Source organism: Magallana gigas, chromosome 4 (genome assembly GCF_963853765.1).
Source record: "Magallana gigas chromosome 4, xbMagGiga1.1, whole genome shotgun sequence".
NCBI classification, from domain to species: Eukaryota; Metazoa; Mollusca; class Bivalvia; order Ostreida; family Ostreidae; genus Magallana; species Magallana gigas.
Genome location: NC_088856.1, coordinates 25,944,638 through 25,969,595, shown reverse-complemented (window position 1 = coordinate 25,969,595; position 24,958 = coordinate 25,944,638). Strand labels below are relative to the sequence as shown.

At 34.0% G+C, this 24,958-nt stretch overlaps 2 protein-coding genes across 2 annotated transcripts in view; both read right to left on the bottom strand.

The window, feature by feature from the left end:
• The window catches only part of LOC105339967 (tripartite motif-containing protein 3-like), a 314,106-nt gene that overhangs the window by 223,573 nt on the left and 65,575 nt on the right, over positions 1–24,958 (bottom strand). The window lies entirely within an intron of this gene.
• Positions 45–23,214, bottom strand: LOC105345306 (uncharacterized). Its single transcript, XM_011453419.4, has 6 exons — positions 23,103–23,214; positions 22,842–22,949; positions 21,123–21,206; positions 2,170–2,346; positions 1,664–1,771; positions 45–1,415 (listed from the first exon to the last, which is right to left on the bottom strand). Exons 1-6 carry the CDS (start codon positions 23,107–23,109, stop codon positions 190–192), a joined length of 1,710 nt encoding a protein of 569 aa, XP_011451721.3. The 5' UTR covers positions 23,110–23,214; the 3' UTR covers positions 45–189.

Below are 24,958 nucleotides of genomic sequence, written 5' to 3'. Positions count from 1 at the left end.
ACGTACTGGTAATGGTCAAGCTCTTGGAAGCTTAACTTTTAATGCAAAAATAATATGGTTGGTATTTAATGACATATCTGAATCAAATGTGAATACGTTTAAGCAAAGTGAAACATTGCTTGCTATAAAAAGTATAACCCCTAAATCCATGTTAAAAAAATATTTTTTTTCTAATTTTCAACACAATCGCTATTTAATCCAAGTGTTAATTTGACTGGCAGTGCCGCGAACAAAAGTCGGTAAATTAACTTTCTTTAACAATCTGTAGACTTCATCTACGTCATGTTCCAACTCCATCCGAATTTTCTCGCGCAGTTGGTTTTTCTCTGTCTCTTTTTCTAACCCCTCCTTCCACTTCCTTAAGTTCAGTTCATTCTGTGAGAGACTTATATTAGCATTGCTAACGTATATTATCTCGCTCTCGGAATCGTACTCCACAGACTCAATTGGAGAAAGCGAGGGTGTTCGAGCGGTTTTCTTGCGAAATCGTTGAAGTTTAAATCTTCTCTTTAGATTTGTTCTTTTGTGACCAGCTAAAGAAGATTTTGGTCGCTGTTTTGGTTTAACCGTTGCGTCGGTTATATTTGTATTTTCATCAGGAAATTTATTATCTGTAGAATCCAAAAATATATGAAATTTGTCTGCTTTGTCATTGCTTTCATCACCCAACGACCTTCTTGTGCCATCCTCTTGGTTTATTGCGTCATTCTTTAGGTTTCTCACTCTCTCAATATATTTTTCCTGGCATACTTTCACTATGCAATCGGATCGTATTTTCAATTGATTTTCAATCTGTACAAAGACTTGGTTTGTGAAGTGCCTCCGGTTTAGGACCAGAATGTTATCAATCACATCAAGAAGTTTCCTAACTTGGACCTCGGACTCTCGTCCTGTGCAATGGTTGTCGAACGCAACATATCTTCGATTACAAGCAGTCAGCGCGTTTTTAATTTGCTCGGGGACTTCGTTAACATAACCAAATATGGTCATTCCTTCAAATACCAAATCGTCTTTTCTGGTAAACAATATAATCATATGATGGGAAACCTCATATCCAAACATTTTAACTAAATTTGAATATGTTTCTTCGTCGTTCTGGTTTATATTTCCAATTCCTACCACAAATATGAATACGTGAGGTCCAGGGGAGGTCAGGGCAATTGCTTTCAGAAGCTCGGTCCGGTTGTCATGGTTACATACATCCGGGGTGTCAACAACAACCAATCGTCTGTCAAAACGTTGACACGTCCCGTACCGACAGGATTTTGTAAGGGAATCGTGGGAGTTGTCAAAAGCTGAATATCCTAAAATAGTGTTAGCGGTTGCTGTTTTCCCGGAATTTCTTTTTCCTATGAGAATTATTCTGATATCCTCGTTTTCCTCTGCAATGTCATCCCAAGCTTTGCTGATAGTATCTGTGTCAAAAAGTATTATAGTGCAGAATTATTTGTTGTGTGATGTACTTTAGGAATTAAAATAATTATATTAAGGAAAGGTTTTGTAAATCATTAAATTTTGCCTTCCTGGTATGACAAGAAATGTATGCTTAAGAAATGAATGCAAAAAGTTAAAAAAAAAAAAAAGTGCTACCTGTATAATTATTTAGTTTGTTTTAAAGAGAATGTCCCTATAGCTGAAATGTACAGTGTATTAGGTTCATCACCTGGAATCTCAAGCCTTAGATCCTCAAGGTTCGGTATCTCAAACTCGTCTCTGTGGGGGGAGGGACACATCAGCCCTCTGGTCCAGCCACCCGCTACACACACCGGGGCTGTTAACAAAAACAAAATGCCCCAAAATACTTGATAAAGCCTTCTGGCGGTATATCCATTGAACATATACATGTATTATACTTTCAGTTTTTAAATATAGTCATTGAAACCAAAAAAATATGAATATATGATACTATGTGCGCTCATTTAAAACCAATTAAAGAAGCGCAATGGCCGGGGACACTTTAAAGAATATTTCCACCTCCAGACTTAGAAGAGCTTAATACTATAAGTAGAAGGAATAAGATAAAATAAAAACCAAAATGCAAGTGATTTTTGAAGTACCAAGATGTCTTTAGTTACTAAGTATAGTAAGTGAATTTGAAGGAGGTTGTTCGGATCGATTGTTAACCACCTTGCCCTTGTAAAAGCGACAATAAACACACGATCTATATACCAGTGACTGGTCGGTTGTTTGTACACTCCGGTAGGACGATTTCCTCCTCTTCATCATCATCACCATCATCATCCTCATCATCATCTTCTTCGTCATCGTCGTCTTCATAATCTACCACATCTATCTGTGGCAGTGGTTTGTTATGGCGTCTGGTATTTTCGCGGTTGTTCATTATGCCTACATACATGTAAGATATACAGTAATATAATTATACATGTATCACGGAGTGAAATTTGAGTAACTGTTATCTATTCATAAATATACCTTTCCCTTTGTACAAGACAATAATTCACTTCAGTTATAATTGCTTAATTGCTTATTAACTCTTACACCTCACCTTTGATTTAATTGACTCACTCATATTGAGGTTTTACTCCGTGTCATCTGTCACTCATGCTTATAGTGCTAATTACTATTGTTTACTATTCTTATTTATATCATTTGTTCATTATAATCATCAGTCAAGAATTAGGCTTCGGATTGTTCGGGTGTAGTTTTTGGATTTCCAGAATTCACCCTACCGACCTAAAGTTCAAATAAAGTGCTTTTTAACATCTAGAGCATTTTAGTCTTATTGTCGCCGGATATATAGAAACGCCATATTTTTCCCGGTGATAGTTTGGTGGAGATATCCTAAGGGTAATTCACCCGGGGCTGCTGCATAAACTTTGTAGCAGTTAGATTCCGTGTACCAACAACAGCGAGTTTCCCCAAGATTATTACATTCAACGTGTTAGAAATGCAACCCAAGAGCAGAGGATTTCCCCGCTCATTTCGACCATCAAACCAGCGTCGCTGCTTTTCGAGTTTCTTGACATCCCCAGGACTTGCACGACTACACTCCAGACCTGGATCCTGTCCAGCATGCTACAGGTGCGGAAATACTTTCACCCGCGGACACCTGTACTCGTGTCCAGCGACACGTTCGGAGTGTTTCGTGTGTGGATTACTTGGCCATTTTGCTAAAATGTGCTTCTACGCAACCATTCCTTGCCATTCTCATCCGCGGAAAACTTACCCGGTGGCGACCAACGACAAAGGTTCGTTCAAAAATGGTTCGGCCAAGGATGGAAGGACCTGCAATCGGACAGTATCGTCTGTAGGATCGACTGATGCCCAAGCAGGATCAAAACTCGATCCTACTGTAGGAATTTCTGAGAAAAAGCCTCAAGAAGTTTGTGTTGCAATTGCTGATATTTCGCAATGTAGAATGCGCCTTGCAAAAACCAAGACCTTAAGCAAACGACGCCGGGACACGAAAAGAATTAAAGATTATTACAACCGACTGGAACTTGTGAAACAGCTGCCGTTCCAGCACTTGAGTCCAGAAGACATTCAAAAATTATTTAAGCCTGTTGTAATTCAAGACCACATGACAACGTTGAGAAGTCAAAATAAAATGCTAAAGAATGTCGTTAGCAATCTAAGCACTGACTGCTACGATTTAGAACAGAGTCTTAAAGACCTAGAGCAAAGACAGACCATCGCTAACCAGAAGATAGCAGTCTTAAACGACATCGTCACCTCTCAAGAATACGACATTGCGGCCTTAAGAAAAAACTCAAGTTCAAGAAACCGATTTCACAACACTCCCGCGCCCAGACCAAGGACCACGGAAAATAATCAACGACAATTTTACCAGTCCGTCTACTTCGGTCAAAGGCCGCGTGCACCCAGCAATCCTCATTGGTGAGCTTTGAGACGAGGACGTCTCATTTTCCGGAGCGAGAGGGAATTATCACGGAGTGAAATTTCAATGAACTATAATTCAAGACATTTTGTATAAAACTTCAAATTCACATTCCTTTATTTGTTATCAAATTGCTATAATATCTTTATCACATTTTGTCTTTCAAAACATTAATCCCAAAACATATGTTTACGTAAGGCGTAATTGCTTAATCGTTGTAAATTAACTCTTAACTTTGTGGACTTGATATAATTGACTCACTCAATTTGAAGTTTTACTCCGTGTCATCTGTCACTCATGCTTATAGTGCTAATTACTATTGTTAAGGTCTTCCGTTTTCAACGGAAGACCTTATAGAGATTGTAAGGTTTTTTAAGGTCTTCCGTTTCCAACGGAAGACCTTATAGTGATTGTAATGTTTCTTATTATTATTAAGGTCTTCCGTTTCCAACGGAAGACCTTATAGTGATTGTAATGTTTCTTATTATTAAGGTCTTCCGTTTCCAACGGAAGACCTTATAGTGATTGTAATGTTTCTTATTATTATTATTATTATTATTATTATTTTTTTTTGTCCGTTTTTTGTCCGCAAGATTTCTCAGAGATGGCTGGATGGATTTTCTTGAAATTTTCAGGACTGACAGAAAATTATAATATCTCCAGGCGTTTTTTTCATTTTTTCAAAATTCACTTCCTGTCGTCCGTTTCCTGTCCCGCGACAAAAAGCTATGGACAATGAGATCTCAGAAACGATAAAGACTTGAACATCCAAACTTTGAGGGATGATAGACCTATAGTTGTAGATGTGTTTAAACTATTTTGTTTTGTTCGTCGTAACTTCCGGTCGTCACCGGAAGCTCTTCAAAAATTATGCTTTTACGCATTTAATATATTTCTCGGAGAATTGAAGTATAAGTATAAATGCTTACATATGTCATCTATCCGATGACTAATAAACATAAAAATTCTACTTCCGGTGAGATATCTCAAATATCTCATGAAGCCTTTTTTAAAGTAAATGTTTGAACCCCGAGATCTCAGAAACTGTAAGTGATCAAAACACGAAACTTACAGGGATGATAGACATTTGATAGAAGATGTGTTTAACCGTTTTTATTTGGTTGACCGTCACTTCCGGTCCACACAGGAAGAGTTCAAACAAATCAAGTTTTTTAAAAGTTGAACTCGATTTTTCAGAGATGCATGGATGGATTTTCTTGAAATTTATAGGACTGATAGAGAACGAAAATATCTCTAGGCATTTTTTTTCATTTTTTCAAAATTCCCTTCCTGTCGTCCGTTTCCTGTCCCGCGATAAAAAGCTATGGACAATGAGATCTCAGAAACGATAAAGACTTGAACATCCAAACTTTGAGGGATGATAGACCTATAGCTGTAGATGTGTTTAAACTATTTTGTTTTGTTCGTCGTAACTTCCGGTCGTCACCGGAAGCACTTCAAAAATTATGTTTTTACGCATTTTATTTGTTTAACACTGAAATGATATAAAGGTATAAACGCTTTCATATGTCATCTATCCGATGATTAATAAACAAAAAAAATTACTTCCGGTGAGATATCTCAAATATCTCAGGTAGTCTTTTTAAAACAAATATTATGACAGCGAAGTCTCATAAACTGTAAGTGACCAAGACACAAAACTTACACGGATGATAGACATTTGATAGAAGATGTGTTTAACCGTTTTTATTTTGTCAACCGTCACTTCCGGTCCACACCGGAAGAGTTCAAACAATTCATGTTGTTTAAGAGATTTACTGCTTCTGTTTGACAAAGTAAGACAAATTGATAGTCAATTAAGTCCTGTTGTCTAATGGTTATGAAATACTGAGAGAAGCAATGTCTTACAGTTAAATTGATACATGTATATCAAAACGGAAGACCTTTTTGTTGCTTTTGCAACAAGAGTCTAGTTATTATTATTATTATTAAGGTCTTCCGTTTCCAACGGAAGACCTTATTGTTATTGCTTTGTTTCTTTTTCCCTATTCTTATTATTATTATTTTTTTTCTTCCTATTTTTGTGCACGCGATTTCTCAGAAACGGCTCGGCCGATCTCAATGAAAATTTCAGATATGATAGATATTGGTCTGAACCTGATTAAATTTTTTTTGTGTTGATGACGTCACATCCGTTTTTGAGATATTGAGATTTTTCTAATTTTTATATGGGTATTTTGTCTTCTGTCGTTCTCCTAAAGTATAAGAGATATTAAGCTCAAATTTCTACGGTTGGTAAAAGAAAGATTGAAGTTTTGCATGGTTGTTGTTTTGTAAGTTTAGCACTTCTGGCGCCAAAGCTCGCTAGGGCTCGAAAATTGACATTAAAAAAGCGTCGTAAATTTTTGTGCTTTTCTCTCTTTATCTTTTTTCTGGAAAATATTTTATTAAGACATGTAATGTAAAAAAGGCTTATATTTACAAGACCTTTCGGCTGATATCAGGAAAAAGGGGCTGGCCCCTAAAATAAGGGACCTAGAAGGCTCTAAAGTCTTTTACCCATAGCTCTTCACCGAGGGATATTTTGTAATAGATTATAGAAGCAAATATGTTTATCTCACAGTTATGTATTCAAGCAATATAATGATTTTATCATGTGTTACGTAATTAAGGGTTTTTAGGGGCCAAAAGTTAAAAAATTTGATCACCCATATCTCAGAAAGGAAAAATATTTTGTAATGCAGTATGAAAGAAAAGTTGTTCAAAATGATGTTCTCAACAAATTGCAACCGTCAAAATTTCGTTGAACGGCCCCTAAAAGAAGATAAGGGACCGGCCCCTAAAACCTTCTTTCTCATATATCTCCAAAACGGTAACGAATTTCTAAACACTTGTTGAACAAAATTTGTGTAGAATTAAATGACCTTTTATTTGAAAGCAAGAAAAAGGGGCTGGCCCCTCAAATTAGGGGACCAAAGGACTCTAAAATCTTTAATCTGTAGCCCTTTACTGAGAGATATTTTGTGAAATATTATAGAAGCAAATGTGTTTATCTTATAATTCTGTATTCAAGCAATGTTATGATTTTATCATGTGTTACATAATTAAGGGTTTTTAGGGGCCAAAAGTCACAAAATTTGATCACCCTTATCTCAAAAAGAAAAAATATTTTGTAATGCAGTATAAAAGAAAAGATGCTCAAAATAATGTCCCTAATAACATGCAACCTTACAATTTTTTTTCAGCGGCCCCAATAAGGAGATAAGGTCCGGCCCCTAAAATATTCTTTCTGAGATATCCTAAGAACGGTGACGAATTTCTAAACACTTGTTGGACAAAACTCTTACACCTGAAACAAAATAGTATCAGGCACCTAAAATGAAGATCCTCTTTTCCTGTTTTAAATCATGTATAGCTGTTAAATAGCAAAATCAAGATCGATCATAAATCTCAATTTCTAAAATCAGACGGAAGACCTCCTCGTTGCTCGCAACGAGATCGTGTCTAGTTATTATTATTTTTGGTCCGTTTTTTGTCCGCAAGATTTCTCAGAGATGGCTGGATGGATTTTCTTGAAATTTTCAGGACTGACAGAAAATTATAATATCTCCAGGCGTTTTTTTCATTTTTTCAAAATTCACTTCCTGTCGTCCGTTTCCTGTCCCGCGACAAAAAGCTATGGACAATGAGATCTCAGAAACGATAAAGACTTGAACATCCAAACTTTGAGGGATGATAGACCTATAGTTGTAGATGTGTTTAAACTATTTTGTTTTGTTCGTCGTAACTTCCGGTCGTCACCGGAAGCTCTTCAAAAATTATGCTTTTACGCATTTAATATATTTCTCGGAGAATTGAAATATAAGTATAAATGCTTACATATGTCATCTATCCGATGATTAATAAACATAAAAATTCTACTTCCGGTGAGATATCTCAAATATCTCATGAAGCCTTTTTTAAAGTAAATGTTTGAACCCCGAGATCTCAGAAACTGTAAGTGATCAAAACACGAAACTTACAGGGATGATAGACATTTGATAGAAGATGTGTTTAACCGTTTTTATTTGGTTGACCGTCACTTCCGGTCCACACAGGAAGAGTTCAAACAAATCAGGTTTTTTAAAAGTTTAACTCGATTTTTCAGAGATGCATGGATGGATTTTCTTGAAATTTATAGGACTGATAGAGAACGAAAATATCTCTAGGCATTTTTTTCATTTTTTCAAAATTCACTTCCTGTCGTCCGTTTCCTGTCCCGCGATAAAAAGCTATGGACAATGAGATCTCAGAAACGATAAAGACTTGAACATCCAAACTTTGAGGGATGATAGACCTATAGCTGTAGATGTGTTTAAACTATTTTGTTTTGTTCGTCGTAACTTCCGGTCGTCACCGGAAGCACTTCAAAAATTATGTTTTTACGCATTTTATTTGTTTAACACTGAAATGATATAAAGGTATAAACGCTTTCATATGTCATCTATCCGATGATTAATAAACAAAAAAAATTACTTCCGGTGAGATATCTCAAATATCTCAGGTAGTCTTTTTAAAACAAATATTATGACAACGAAGTCTCATAAACTGTAAGTGACCAAGACACAAAACTTACACGGATGATAGACATTTGATAGAAGATGTGTTTAACCGTTTTTATTTTGTCAATTGTCACTTCCGGTCCACACCGGAAGAGTTCAAACAATTCATGTTGTTTAAGAGATTTACTGCTTCTGTTTGACAAAGTAAGACAAATTGATAGTCAATTAAGTCCTGTTGTCTAATGGTTATGAAATACTGAGAGAAGCAATGTCTTACAGTTAAATTGATACATGTATATCAAAACGGAAGACCTTTTTGTTGCTTTTGCAACAAGAGTCTAGTTATTATTAAGGTCTTCCGTTTCCAACGGAAGACCTTATAGTGATTGTAAGGTTTTTTATTATTATTATTTTTTTTTTTCCTTTTTTTGTCCACAAGATTTCTCGGAGATGGCTGGATAGATATTTTTGAAATTTTCTGGAATGAAAGACAATGATAATATCTCTAGGCGTTTTTTTCATTTTTTCAAAATTCATTTCCGGTCGTGCGTTTCCTGTCCCGCGTTGAAAAAGCTTGTCACCTCAAGATCTCAAAAACGGTAAAGTTTTGAACACCCAAACTTAGTGGGATGATAGACCTATAGCTGTAGATGTGTTTAAACTATTTTTTTTTGTTCGTCGTAACTTCCGTTCGTCACCGGAAGCACTTCAAAAATTATTATTTCTACGCATTAAATTTCTTTTCCATAAAATAAACATAAAACTATAACTCTATACATAAGTTACCTATGCGATGTTATATCAACAAAAAAATTCTACTTCCGGTGAGATATCTCAATTATCTCAGGTAGCTTTTTGAAAACACAATTTGTACCCGCGAGATTTCGGAAACTATAAGCGATCAAGACACGAAACTTTCATGGATGATAGACATTTGATTGAAGATGTGTTTAACCGGTTTCATTTTGTCTTCCGTCACTTCCGGTCCATACCGGAAGAGTTAAAGAAATCGAGCTGTTTATCAGTTTAACTGTTTTCTTTTGATATTTTTTAGTTAGATAAATGAAAAATAATGTACAAATGGAAAGTATACAAGAAATATTGAATACAATTCAGATTGAACACTTCCGTTTGCCCGTTTCCTGTCCAGAAACCATAAACCTTATTTCGACGAGATCTCAAAAACAGTAACGACTTGAACAACAAAACTTTGTGGGATGATAGACCTATGTATGTACATGTGTTAACACTATTTTGTTTTATCCGGCGTAACTTCCGGTCGTCACAGGAAGTACACCAAATTTTGATTTTTTAAAAATATTTTGGTTATTTAGCATTGAAGTAACATTTAGCTATAGAAATACAAAAAGTCATCTACACATGGTAAAAAAAAGTTCTACTTCCGGTGAGACATCTCATATATCTCAGATAGCCTTCTTTTTTAAAAACAAAGTATAAATAAGATCTCAGAAACTGTGATAGATCAAGACACAAAGCTTATATATATTATATCCATTTTCTGTTTACAAGATAACTGGATTTTTTGTGCAGATTAATACATGAGGAACGGAAGACCTTTTTGTTGCTATAGCAACAAGAGTCTAGTTATTATTATTTTTTTTTGTCCGTTTTTTGTCCACAAGATTTCTCAGAGATGGCTGGATGGATTTTCTTGAAATTTTCAGGACTGACAGAAAATTATAATATCTCCAGGCGTTTTTTTCATTTTTTCAAAATTCACTTCCTGTCGTCCGTTTCCTGTCCCGCGACAAAAAGCTATGGACAATGAGATCTCAGAAACGATAAAGACTTGAACATCCAAACTTTGAGGGATGATAGACCTATAGTTGTAGATGTGTTTAAACTATTTTGTTTTGTTCGTCGTAACTTCCGGTCGTCACCGGAAGCTCTTCAAAAATTATGCTTTTACGCATTTAATATATTTCTCGGAGAATTGAAATATAAGTATAAATGCTTACATATGTCATCTATCCGATGATTAATAAACATAAAAATTCTACTTCCGGTGAGATATCTCAAATATCTCATGAAGCCTTTTTTAAAGTAAATGTTTGAACCCCGAGATCTCAGAAACTGTAAGTGATCAAAACACGAAACTTACAGGGATGATAGACATTTGATAGAAGATGTGTTAAACCGTTTTTATTTGGTCGACCGTCACTTCCGGTCCACACAGGAAGAGTTCAAACAAATCAAGTTTTTTTAAAGTTTGACTCGATTTTTCAGAGATGCATGGATGGATTTTCTTGAAATTTATAGGACTGATAGAGAACGAAAATATCTCTAGGCGTTTTTTTCATTTTTTCAAAATTCACTTCCTGTCGTCCGTTTCCTGTCCCGCGATAAAAAGCTATGGACAATGAGATCTCAGAAACGATAAAGACTTGAACATCCAAACTTTGAGGGATGATAGACCTATAGCTGTAGATGTGTTAAACTATTTTGTTTTGTTCGTCGTAACTTCCGGTCGTCACCGGAAGCACTTCAAAAATTATGTTTTTACGCATTTTATTTGTTTAACACTAAAATGATATAAAGGTATAAACGCTTTCATATGTCATCTATCCGATGATTAATAAACAAAAAAAATTACTTCCGGTGAGATATCTCAAATATCTCAGGTAGTCTTTTTAAAACAAATATTATGACAGCGAAGTCTCATAAACTGTAAGTGACCAAGACACAAAACTTACACGGATGATAGACATTTCATAGAAGATGTGTTAAACCGTTTTTATTTTGTCAACCGTCACTTCCGGTCCACACCGGAAGAGTTCAAACAATTCATGTTGTTTAAGAGATTTACTGCTTCTGTTTGACAAAGTAAGACAAATTGATAGTCAATTAAGTCCTGTTGTCTAATGGTTATGAAATACTGAGAGAAACAATGTCTTACAGTTAAATTGATACATGTATATCAAAACGGAAGACCTTTTTGTTGCTTTTGCAACAAGAGTCTAGTTAAGGTCTTCCGTTTCCAACGGAAGACCTTATAGTGATTGTAATGTTTCTTTAAGGTCTTCCGTTTCCAACGGAAGACCTTATAGTGATTGTAATGTTTCTTATTATTATTATTATTATTTTTTTTTGTCCGTTTTTTGTCCGCAAGATTTCTCAGAGATGGCTGGATGGATTTTCTTGAAATTTTCAGGACTGACAGAAAATTATAATATCTCCAGGCGTTTTTTTCATTTTTTCAAAATTCACTTCCTGTCGTCCGTTTCCTGTCCCGCGACAAAAAGCTATGGACAATGAGATCTCAGAAACGATAAAGACTTGAACATCCAAACTTTGAGGGATGATAGACCTATAGTTGTAGATGTGTTTAAACTATTTTGTTTTGTTCGTCGTAACTTCCGGTCGTCACCGGAAGCTCTTCAAAAATTATGCTTTTACGCATTTAATATATTTCTCGGAGAATTGAAGTATAAGTATAAATGCTTACATATGTCATCTATCCGATGATTAATAAACATAAAAATTCTACTTCCGGTGAGATATCTCAAATATCTCATGAAGCCTTTTTTAAAGTAAATGTTTGAACCCCGAGATCTCAGAAACTGTAAGTGATCAAAACACGAAACTTACAGGGATGATAGACATTTGATAGAAGATGTGTTTAACCGTTTTTATTTGGTTGACCGTCACTTCCGGTCCACACAGGAAGAGTTCAAACAAATCAAGTTTTTTAAAAGTTGAACTCGATTTTTCAGAGATGCATGGATGGATTTTCTTGAAATTTATAGGACTGATAGAGAACGAAAATATCTCTAGGCATTTTTTTTCATTTTTTCAAAATTCCCTTCCTGTCGTCCGTTTCCTGTCCCGCGATAAAAAGCTATGGACAATGAGATCTCAGAAACGATAAAGACTTGAACATCCAAACTTTGAGGGATGATAGACCTATAGCTGTAGATGTGTTTAAACTATTTTGTTTTGTTCGTCGTAACTTCCGGTCGTCACCGGAAGCACTTCAAAAATTATGTTTTTACGCATTTTATTTGTTTAACACTGAAATGATATAAAGGTATAAACGCTTTCATATGTCATCTATCCGATGATTAATAAACAAAAAAAATTACTTCCGGTGAGATATCTCAAATATCTCAGGTAGTCTTTTTAAAACAAATATTATGACAGCGAAGTCTCATAAACTGTAAGTGACCAAGACACAAAACTTACACGGATGATAGACATTTGATAGAAGATGTGTTTAACCGTTTTTATTTTGTCAACCGTCACTTCCGGTCCACACCGGAAGAGTTCAAACAATTCATGTTGTTTAAGAGATTTACTGCTTCTGTTTGACAAAGTAAGACAAATTGATAGTCAATTAAGTCCTGTTGTCTAATGGTTATGAAATACTGAGAGAAGCAATGTCTTACAGTTAAATTGATACATGTATATCAAAACGGAAGACCTTTTTGTTGCTTTTGCAACAAGAGTCTAGTTTTATTATTATTATTATTTTTTTCCCCTTTTTGTCTTATGAATTTCTCAGAGATGTCTTGATGAATTGTTCTAAAATTTTCAGGAATGACTGAAAATATAAACATCTAGAGGTTTTTTGTAAAAGATTTTCTAAACTCACTTCCGTTCGTCCGTTTCCTGTCCCGGGACAAAAAGCTTGTCACCTCGAGATGTCGGAAACGATAAAGACTTGAACATCCAAACCTTGAGGGATGATAGACCTATAGTTGTAGATGTGTTTAAACATTTTTGTTTTGTTCGGCGTAACTTCCGGTCGTCACCGGAAGCTCTTCAAAATTTTTTGTTTTTACGTATTTAATTTATTTTCCATAGAATAAAGATATGAGTATAGATTCTTACAAATGTCATCTATACAATGTTAAATAAACAAAAAAATTCTACTTCCGGTGAGATATCTCGATTATCTCAGGAAGCTTTTTTAAAACATATTTTGTACCCGCAAGTTCTCAGGTACTGTACGTGATCAAGACACGAAACTTTCACTAATCATAGACATTTGATTGAAGATGTGTTTAAACAGTTTCATTTTGTCTTCCGTCACTTCCGGTCCACAGCGGAAGAGTTCAAACAAATCAAACTCTTTATCCGTTAAACTGTTTTTATTTGATAGTTTTAGCTACTTCGATGAATAATAATGTAAAATAGGAAAGTAACAAGATATAAAAAATTTAAATTTCATTTAGCACTTCCGTTTGTCCGTTTCCTGTCCCGAGACAAAAAACCTTATATCGACGAGATCTCAAAAACGGTAGCGACTTCAACAACCAAACCTTGTAGGATTATAGACCTGTGTATGGACAGGTGTTAACACTATTTTGTTTCATCCGGCGTAACTTCCGGTCGTCACAGGAAAAAGACTCAATTTTGATATTTTTAAAAAGATTTTGGTTATTTAGAATTGAAGTAACATTTTAGCTATAGAAATACAAAAAGTCATCTACACCTGGTAAAAAAAGTTCTACTTCCGGTGAGACATCTCATATATCTCAGATAGCCTTCTTTTTTAAAAACAAAGTATAAATAAGATCTCAGAAACTGTGATAGATCAAGACACAAAACTTATATATATTATTTGATAGATGTGTTTAACCGTTTTTATTTTGTCGACCGTCACTTCCGGTCCACACAGGAAGAGTTCAAACAAATCAAGTTTTTTTAAAAGTTTAACTAGATTTCTCAGATTTGTGTCACTGTAAGCTAATTAGACACGACACTTTCATGATTGATAGAAATTTGATTGGGGATGTGTTTAACGGGTTTAATTTTGTCAAAAGTCACTTCCGGTTCTTACCGGAAGGCTTCAAACAAATCATGTTTTTAACAAGTTTAACTAACTTTCTTGGATGTTTCATCTAGCCTGACAAACAGTGATGTACGCTGAGCAAATGTATGACAAATACCAGCTTTTGTTTTTATTACCACTTCCGTTTGTCCGTTTCCGGTCCCGAGACAAAAATAATTGTTCCAAAGAGATCTTAGATTTGGCAGAGACGTGAACAACCAAACTTTGAGGAAAGATTAACTTATGATTGTACAAATGGTTAACATTTTTGTTTAGTAAGGCGTTACTTCCGGTCGTCACAGAAAGTACCTCAGAAATTGATTTCTTTTTCATTCTCGTTGTTTTACATGTTAGTAACGTCCGTATATATCATTCACAATAATTATCATATCCACTTTTTTCTCTGTTAGAGAAGCAATGTCTTACAGTTAAATTGATACATGTATATCAAAACGGAAGACCTTTTTGTTGCTTTTGCAACAAGAGTCTAGTTATTATTATTTTTTTCCCAGTTTTTGTCCACAAGATTTCTCAGAGATGGCTGGATAGATTTACTTGAAGTTTTCAAGATTGATAGAAAATGATCATATCTCCAGGCGTTTTTTTCATTTTTTGAAAATTCATTTCCTGTCGTCCGTTTCCTGTCCCGTGACGAAAAGCTTGTCACCTCGAGATCTCAAAAATGGTAAAGACTTGAACATCCAAACTTTTTTGGGATGATAGACCTATAGTTGTAGATGTGTTTAAACATTTTTGTTTTGTTCGTCGTAACTTCCGGTCGTCACCGGAAGCTCTTCAAATTATTTTGTTTTTACGTATTTAATTTATTTTCCATAGAATAAAAATATTAGTATAGATCCTTACATATGTCATCTATACAATGTTAAATAAACAAAAAAATTCTACTTCCGGTGAGATATCTCGATTATCTCAGGAAGCTTTTTTAAAACATATTTTGTACCCGCAAGTTCTCAGGTACTGTACGTTACCAAGACACGAAACTTTCACGAATCATAGACATTTGATTGAAGATGTGTTGAAACAGTTTCATTTTGTCTTCCGTCACTTCCGGTCCACAGCGGAAGAGTTCAAACAAATCAAACTGTTTATCCGTTAAACTGTTTATATTTGATAGTTTTAGCTACTTCGATGAATAATAATGTAAAACAGGAAAGTAAACAAGATATAAAAATTTAAATTTCATTAAGCACTTCCGTTTGTCCGTTTCCTGTCCCGAGACAAAAAACCTTATATCGACGAGATCTCAAAAACGGTAACGACTTCAACAACCAAACTTATTAGGATTATAAACCTGTGTATGGATACGTGTTAACACTATTTTGTTTCATCCGGCGTAACTTCCGGTCGTCACAGGAAGTACACCAAATTCTGATTTTTTAAAAATATGTTGGTTATTTAACATGGAAGTAACATTTTAGTTATAAAAATACAAGAGGTCATCCACACATGGTAAAAAACCAAAAAAAGTTCTACTTCCGGTGAGACATCTCAAATATCTCAGGTAGCCTTTTTTTAAAAAAAAAAACTACCCCCAAGATTTCAGAAACAGTGAGAGATCAAGACACAAAACTTGTATGGATAATGGACATTTGAATGAACATGTGTTTAACGGGTTCCATTTGGTCGTAGGTCACTTCCGGTTTTCACTCGAAGTGTTCAAGCAATAAAAGGTTGGTTTTTTTAACATTATAATTTTTTCAACATTTTACTTAATGTGATGAACAATAACGTATCATAGGTAAATGTATTAAAATACGTATTTTCAATTTCTTAATCACTTCCGTTCGTTCGTTTCCGGTCCCGACACAAAAACTTTTTCTCAACGAGATATTATAACTAACAAAAACTTGAACATCCAAACTTTAAAGAAAGACAAGGCAATGTATGAATGTATGTTTACTATGTTTTGAATGATCCGGCGTAACTTCCGGTCGTCACAGAAAGTACTCAAAAATTGACATATTGTCTTTGTGTATTTGTATTTTTGGGGAATTCCTTTACAGTATAAATTATATCCATTTTCTGTTTACAAGAGAAATGGATCTTTTGTACAGATTTATATATGAAGAACGGAAGACCTTTTTGTTGCTATAGCAACAAGAGTCTAGTTATTATTATTATTTTTTTTTTTTTCCTTTTTTTGTCCACAAGATTTCTCAGAGATGGCGGGATGGATTTTCTTGAAATTTTCAGGACTGATAGAAAATGATAATATCTCTAGGCGTTTTTTTCATTTTTTCAAAATTCACTTCCTGTCGTCCGTTTCCTGTCCCGCGACAAAAAGCTATGGACAATGAGATCTCAGAAACGATAAAGACTTGAACCTCCAAACTTTGAGGGATGATAGACCTATAGTTGTAGATGTGTTTTCGTCACCGGAAGCACTTCAAAACTAACTATTTTTTCGCATAAAATTCATTTTCGATAAAATAAATATATAAGTATAATTCTATGCATAGGTTATCTATGCGATGTTAACTCAACAAAAAATTTCGACTTCCGGTGAGATATCTCAAATATCTCAGGTAGCTTTTTTGAAACACATTTTGTACAAACGAGATCTCAGAAACTATAAGTGATCAAAGCACAAAACTTTCATGGATGATAGACATTTGATAGAAGATGTGTTTAACCGGTTTCGTTTTGTCTTCCGTCACTTCCGGTCCACACAGGAAGAGTTCAAACAAATCGAGCTGTTTATCAGTTTAACTTATTTCCATTGATATTTGTAGTGTGCTGGATGAGAAATGAAGTACAAAGGGCAAGTTTACAAGATACATTAAATACAATTTAGATTGAGCACTTCCGTTTGTCCGTTTCCTGTCCCGCGTTGGAAAAGCTTGTATCAACGAGATCTCAAAAACGGTAAAGACTTGAACATCCAAACTTTGTGGGATGATAGACCCATAGCTGTAGATGTGTTCACACTATTTTGTTTTGTTCGTCGTAACTTCCGGTCGTCACCGGAAGCAATTAAAAATAAACTACTTTTTCGCATAAAATTCTTTTTCCATAAAATAAATATATAAGTATAAATCTATGCATAGATTGTCTATGCGATGTTAACTCAACAAAAAATTCTACTTCCGGTGAGATATCTCAAATATCTCAGGTAGCTTTTTTGAAACACATTTTGTACAAACGAGATCTCAGAAACTATAAGCGATCAAAGCACAAAACTTTTATGGGTGATAGACATTTGATTGAAGATGTGTTTAACCGGTTTTGTTTTGTCTTCCGTCACTTCCGGTCCACACAGGAAGAGTTCAATCAAATCGAGCTGTTTATCAGTTTAACTGTTTTCCTTTGATATTTGTAGTGAAGTCGATGAACAATTAAGTAGAAAGGGCAAGTACAAAAAAAATATTAATTACAATTTACATTGAGCACTTCCGTTTGTCCGTTTCCTGTCCCGAGACAAAAAACCTTGATTCCTGGAGATCTCAAAACGGTAACGACTTGAACGATCAAACTTTGTGGGATGATAGACCTATGTATGTACATGTGTTTACACTATTTTGTTTTGTTCGGCGTAGCTTCCGGTCGTCACCGGAAGCACTTCAAAAATTTGTTTTATTCATTTTACATAAAATGAAAATATCAGTATACAATCTTACATATGTCATCTATATAATTTTAAATTGGCAAATAAATTTTACTTCCGGTGAGATATCTCAAATATCTCTATGTAGCTTTTCTTTTTACAAATTTGATGTCCGCAATATTTTCGTCATTGTAAGTGATTGAGACACGAATCTTTCATAGATTGTTTGATAGAATTTTGATTGGGGATGTGTTTAACGGGTTTAATTTTGTCAACTGTCACTTCCGGTTCTTACCGGAAGGGTTCAAACAAATCCTGTTTTTAACAAGTTTAGCTGACTTTTTTGGAATTTCATCTAGCCTGATAAACAGTGATGTACATTAAGCAAATGTACGAGAAATACCAGCTTTTCTTTTTATTAATCACTTTCGTTCGTCCGTTTTGGTCCCGAGACAAAAAATATTGTTTCAAAGAGATCTTAGATTTGGCAGAGTCGTGAACAACCAAACTTTGAGGCAAGATTGACTTATGATTGTACAAATGGTTAACATTTTTGTTTAGATCGGCGTTACTTCTGGTCGTCACAGAAAGTACTTAAAAAATTGATTTCTTTTTCATTCTCGTTGTTTTACATGTAAGTAACGTCTGGATATATCATTCACAATAATTATCATATCAACTTTTTTTGCATGTAAGAGAAGCAATGTCTTACAGTTAAATTGATACATGTATATCAAAACGGAAGACCTTTTTGTTGCTTTTGCAACAAGTGTCTAGTTTACTATTCTTATTTATATCATTTGTTCATTATTATCATCAGTCAAGAATTAGGCTTCGGATTGTTCGGGTGTAGTTTTTGGATTTCCAGAATTCACCCTACCGACCTAAAGTTCAAATAAAGTGCTTTTTACCATCTAAAGCATTTTAGTTTTATTGTCGCCGGATATATAGAAACACACCTTAATTTCCCCGGTGATAGACACCACTGATGCCCTACTTTCACATCACCGTAGATGTTGATTATACACGTGTATATTTTTTTTTTTCAACCCAGCATCAACCACTGATGCCCTTACCTCGCATCACCATAGATGCCCATTATTATTATTTTTTTACCCAGCATCAACCGCTGATGCCCTATCATCACATCACCATAGATGTTGACTATTTTTTTTTTAGCAGATGCCATTTCCTCACATCACCATAGATGTCGATTTGTATCATATTACAAGTATGATTTTTTTTTTCTTATGTTTTCACTCTTCAACCATAGATGTTAATTTTGTTGCAAATAATACCATGTACATAATTTTTTTTGTTTATTTCATTAGTCATCATGAATCATGCATCAAGTGGTTCATTACCTGTATGATATTTTTAGTTGTTAGTTGTAGATAGTTATTTTTTCATTTTGTATGCACGCATAATTCATTTAACTAGATACCTAGCTTATTCACCATGTCATTACCCCCCCCCCCCCCCCCCATTTTTTTTAGCCCCTACCATAACTTTTATTTTTGAGGACAAAAATTTTCCGAACCAGGAGGGAATTATCATAAGGTACATTTGACCCCTTATCAGAAATATTTTATTATAGAAAATTTTCCTATTTTCTACATATTGTATCTTTATATTGTAATTGTGTTTCAAACTATTTCAGGAACAAAATGCACAAAAAGTAACTAATATCTTTTGTCACTATAAAACCCATTTCGCCGCAAGGAAATACTTTCTTTCACTTGATAATCAGTTTCGTAAATATTCACACTTATCACGGCGATGAGTGAAATATCTATCTAGTTAAGGTCAAACAAATTTTACGTAACAAATCACTTCTCAATTAGAAATTTCTTTTGATGTTTGATCTACTCAATTAGTGTCAGGTCATCGGATTAAGCCCCTTTGTCTGAACCCACGCTATACTATCCTTTTGTCAAGAGGCCCTCGCAAGGGAATCCTATTTTTTTTTTATTGATACAAGAAGTAATTAACCTATAATGTACCTCACCTGGACTAAGTCGATTTTTGTCCCAAGATCCCAGCGCGTCACTTTATGCTGGACCCTTGTGGAATAAATATCTTTATTGTATATCGACTCCATTTATCAATTACAGGTAGGACATTATTTTATATACATTTTTATATGCATTTTTACTACAACTATTCGTCTTTTTAAAGGGTAAAACGTTCAACTTTTCCTGTCATTGAATTTTACAATGTCTTGAAATTACATTTATATACATGTATATTACATGCTTTGATAAGAAAATATTGTTAGCCAAAAATATTAACTTGAATGTTTATTTTCTCAATCATTTTATGTTCATAATCATTTTCCCATCTGTTCTAATATGTTGTTATTTGATTTATTTTTGATTCTCTTACTTATCAATAATTACTATTCCCCGCTTCTCACTTTGATAATTGCTAAAGCGTCTTCCGGAATTACCACGTGATTGGTTCTAAATTTAGTCATTGTTTATACTTCCGCCCAAGAGGAAATGCGGGTTTTACAAATCTATTTCGTTAAGAGAATGCGTATTTCATTATATAATTACAATCGATCGTTCCTAAATTATAATGTAAGTGTTTAACATGTTTATTTTTATCTACGCTTTCTTTTATTTGAACTTAAGATCTATATTTAACTTTAATCACTTTACGTCTTTATTTCGGCTCGTCAACATAGCCGAGTACATGTGTACTCGCGCTAAGAATAGGTTCGTAGTTTACTAATACATGTAAACAAATATAGTTGACTTTTCAATAATTATGGTCCTCATCATAGCCAAGCGATCTCTCCATTTTAGTTAATTTTCCCCTTATTTTAATTTTTATTTATAATCATATGATATAGCTATGTACTTATAAAACACAGATTTAATGTGGTCAATATTCACTTAGCATGTGTATATGTTACAATTGTGTTAGAGTATGCAAAGACTCATTTTTATTGTGGTCCTTTTTATGTGCATCTCTATACATATTTTGTAAAGACTCATTGTTTAGTACTCTGTTTTATTTGTCATCACTTTTATCATTTGTTTATAATTGACTTTATGCTGGACCCTTGTGGAATAAATATCTTTATTGTATATCGACTCCATTTATCAATTACAGAAAATCAACCTTAATAACCTCAACCCTAAGCACGAAATATTTGCGTGACACATGTATACATTTATTTGCTCAGTACTCATAAATGGAATCTATAGAGGTCTTTTGTCCTTTTAGTTGTACACAAATGTAGCGGTATTGTTCATTTCTGTTCGACTAATTATATATAAAGGGCAGAAGACATCTTCACAGTCCTGTAAGCTGTTCATAATAATACATGGTCATGTGGTCTAGGCTTTTGAAATATTATACATTAGGATTACACGATTGTAAATTTTTGACAACCTGAGTTTGGCCGACAAGCAGGCAATGACACCGGTTTCTTCGGTTCCTTTACAGACCTTGGTGTGGCTTTGACTTCAAACTGGGCTGGATGTAACAAAGGTCACAAAACATTTAAAATATACAGACGAAATCAGAGCAAACTAAACAAACAAAAAATTAATTTAAAATCGCTTTCAAGTTGATTCATTACATGATAAAGTCTGCGTAACTTATGATCATCCTAAAGACAATTTCTTTGTATATGTACGGTATAATTGCATACCCAAAAGTGATGTACTTTTACATGTTATATGATGATTTAAAGACAAGAAGAGAAATTTAATCCAAAGAAACTCACAACATTACCGGGGAAAGTTTTAGAGGAATCGGTGATTCACTTAGACGAAATGAGTAATCTGAACAAATCCGAGTTTTTAGAATTTTGTGTAACACATAAATTGCTGAAATGAAAGAAATTTCTTCCTTTTTTTATTTCCTGAAGACAAAATATGATGAATTAAAGACAAGAAGAGAAATTATAATCTGGGACCCGTAAAAATGATCGGGTACCACAGAAAAACAACCTAGGACCGTTAAGAATGATTAGGGACCGGTTAAATGATGATCAAGTACCGGTGGACCGGTAAAAAAATGATCTGAGTCGGTATATCAGAGACCTGTGAAACAAAATGACCGGAGATAAATGATAAGGGACCAGCGGGAAATGATCACGGTCCGGTCAGAGTGATCAGTGACCGGCAAAAATGACCAGGAACCAGTTGGGGGTAAGAAAACTCGTGAAACATATAATATTATATTTCAACAGATTTCTTGAGAGTCTCAGAGCGCCTTGTCATGCTGGCCATTTATAACTTTACTTTCACTTTTGAAGATCTAGATGGTCAAGGAATTACATTATTTTATATTTCACGATAATTTTTCTAATTGTTTACATGTATATTTAATTTTTCCTTAAAACACAATTATAGATTCAGAATGTAACATGTTTAAATTATATATATGTCAAAAGCGATATAAATGTAAATTACAAGATGATAACCTACTGTACATTGAATATGTAATTACATGTACATTGAATTATAACCTAATGAACATTGAATATGTTAACAACATGTACATTGAATTATAACCTAATGTACATTGAATATGTAATTACATGTACATTGAATTATAACCTAATGTACATTGAATATGTAATTACATGTACATTGAATCATAACCTAATGTACATTGAATATGTAAACAACATGTACATTGAATATGTAACTATATGTACACTGAATATGTAACCTATATATCTATATGTACTCTGAATATGTAACCTATAAGTATATTGAATATGTAACTTCATGTACATTGAATATGTAACTTCATGTACATTGAATATGTAACTACATGTGTATTGAATATGTAACTACATGTACATTGAATATGTAACTACATGTATATTGAATATGTAATTACATGTACATTGAATATGTAATTTCATGTGTATTGAATATGTAACTACATGTACATTGAATATGTAATTACATGTACATCGAGTGTGTAACTACATGTATATTGAATATGTAAATACATGTACATTGAATATGTAACTACATGTACATCGAGTGTGTAACTACATGTACATTGTTTACATATGTAAAAATACGAACAAAGTAAAAATATATAATTGTTTATCAAAATCAATGCTTTGATTAGCCATGTGCAACAAACCTGTTCTTGGTCGTCTGACCGCCAACATTTGTATTCCGAGTGAAAAGGGACCGGCTCCATCGGAAATCCTCAGAGGTTTTGAACTCGACTTTGTTGACCTATTGCGATCTGAAAGTGTCGAAGTTACATTGATTTACAAAGTTCTAAATTAATTTGTATACAGCCATTTTTATTACAGAAGACAAAATTAAAAAATCAAAAATCAAATATAGTTTATGGCTGATTATTTTTATACCAACATCGACATGATACTGTACTCACAAGCCATGCTTTGAAATTCAACTCCTTTAACGTTAGAATGTGTATAATCTCCAAAACACACCACTAGTTGAAAATATTTTTGTTTCACATAAGTCAAAACAAAAAGGGGAGTATACAACGATTCTTTAATCTCTGCAATTCACTTTTAAATACACGTATACATTTGTTTTAAAGGGGGGCACAAATGAACAGCGATCGTCCGCACGAGAAAATTTCAAATGCCTTTTGTTCGTATCCAATCAGTAAAGTGTAGAAAGGTCCACTTTAAATATAACCTGGGTTTTTTTGTACATGTATATAAACTGTTCTTAAAATGTTTCCTAATATTTGACAAGATTCGGTCATAATGATAATACAATGTACATGAGGTGTTGATTCTTATTATCATGTGGGGGGTTAATGAGTATCGAAATTCAAATTAGACAAAACATTTGAAAGTGACTTGTTTTCAATCTTACGATAGTTACTCTGCCCAACTACATCGTTACCGGTAAACGTTTGATATCAATTATATCTCACATAAATACATGCAAACCTAAAGCAAATAAAAAAAAAAAATTTAAAATTCTGATAAAACGATGACAAGAGCGTCGGTAACCCAGGTAAGATTCACATCGATTCTGTCTATCGTCAAGCCTTAGGGAGCTTGTGGTCTCAGTTAAAACCATGGTTTGCGACGCGATGAGTAGACAACTGAAAAGATGTTTCAACATTCCTTATCAAGAGCGTTTTAAATATATGAGGCCCATGGACCAACATGCTCACCTGAGTAACGATGTCTAAGGTTCTCTGTTCAAGCGTCTTAATAATATATTAAGTTATTGTTGCGTTTGTTTTTAAAAGGAACGTGTATCAAAAACTTTGACAATGTGAAAATTAGATTACTATTATAGCTTTAGTATAAGACATCGTCAGAAACCCTTGGTCATTCTCGCTGTGACTGGCATCTCCAAACCTGGTAATAAATGTGGGACCGACCGTCTTGTTTCAGAGGATGCATGACTCCATGTTATATACAGAATGCAGTTTACGCGTATCTCTTTTTTATGAACAAGAACATATCTACTTCGCGCTTCTTATATTTACGTTTTTAAACATTTAATTCCTTTCCACAATTTTTTTTATTTTGCAAAATCTCTGCCTTATATTCAAAGAATGGTGCGCAATTAACGGAAAAGCCATTAGAACAACCCAATTATGCTGACAAAAATGGTGCACAGTGCTTTAAATTATAATAACACAGTTTTATTTTTCATTCTGTTATTTGAAGAATAAAACTTTTGGTATCCTAAGAAATTAATAAACTGAATTCATTTAACTGTTAGAAATATTAACATTTATGAAATATTTATCAGTGTAAGTATAATATATCAGATCGTAATCAGATCGCGATCCGGTTTTGAAGTCGCAGATTTGAGTGATATTTACGCATTACACAGAAGACCCAATCACTAAATCTGGCGCGCATGGATACATTCAAATTTCCATCAGAATTTTACGAATAACATGTCTGACTCTCCCAATCAACGCAATTTAATAGGGGGAAAGAAAGTGAATGTAAATATTTAAGGCATCTTACAACTCGATCGCATGCATAATTAAAGTTTTCGTGGATGATAAACAAACAACAGGTTTTGCCTATTTGTTAATTTCCTGACCAGCTATTATTGAACATATCACCATGAACAAATGGATATTTTGCAATGTTAACCCGAAAATAAAGTTTTGCTTGCATACATATCAAAATTGTACAAAAATATGAAAAGATTGTGTGCGACGTGACTTTACCTATAAACGTTAGATTGTTGGGTTTAGGTTTCCTATTTGACCCAATCCAGATGCTATGTATCATAATA

Coding starts and splice junctions, on each gene's coding strand:
- LOC105345306 (XM_011453419.4), bottom strand. Junction 2,347..21,122: donor TGCTTGTCGGCCAAACTCAG/GTTGTCAAAAAT, acceptor ACATGTATGTAG/GCATAATGAACAACCGCGAA. Junction 1,416..1,663: donor TCTAAGGCTTGAGATTCCAG/GTGATGAACCTA, acceptor TTTTTGACACAG/ATACTATCAGCAAAGCTTGG.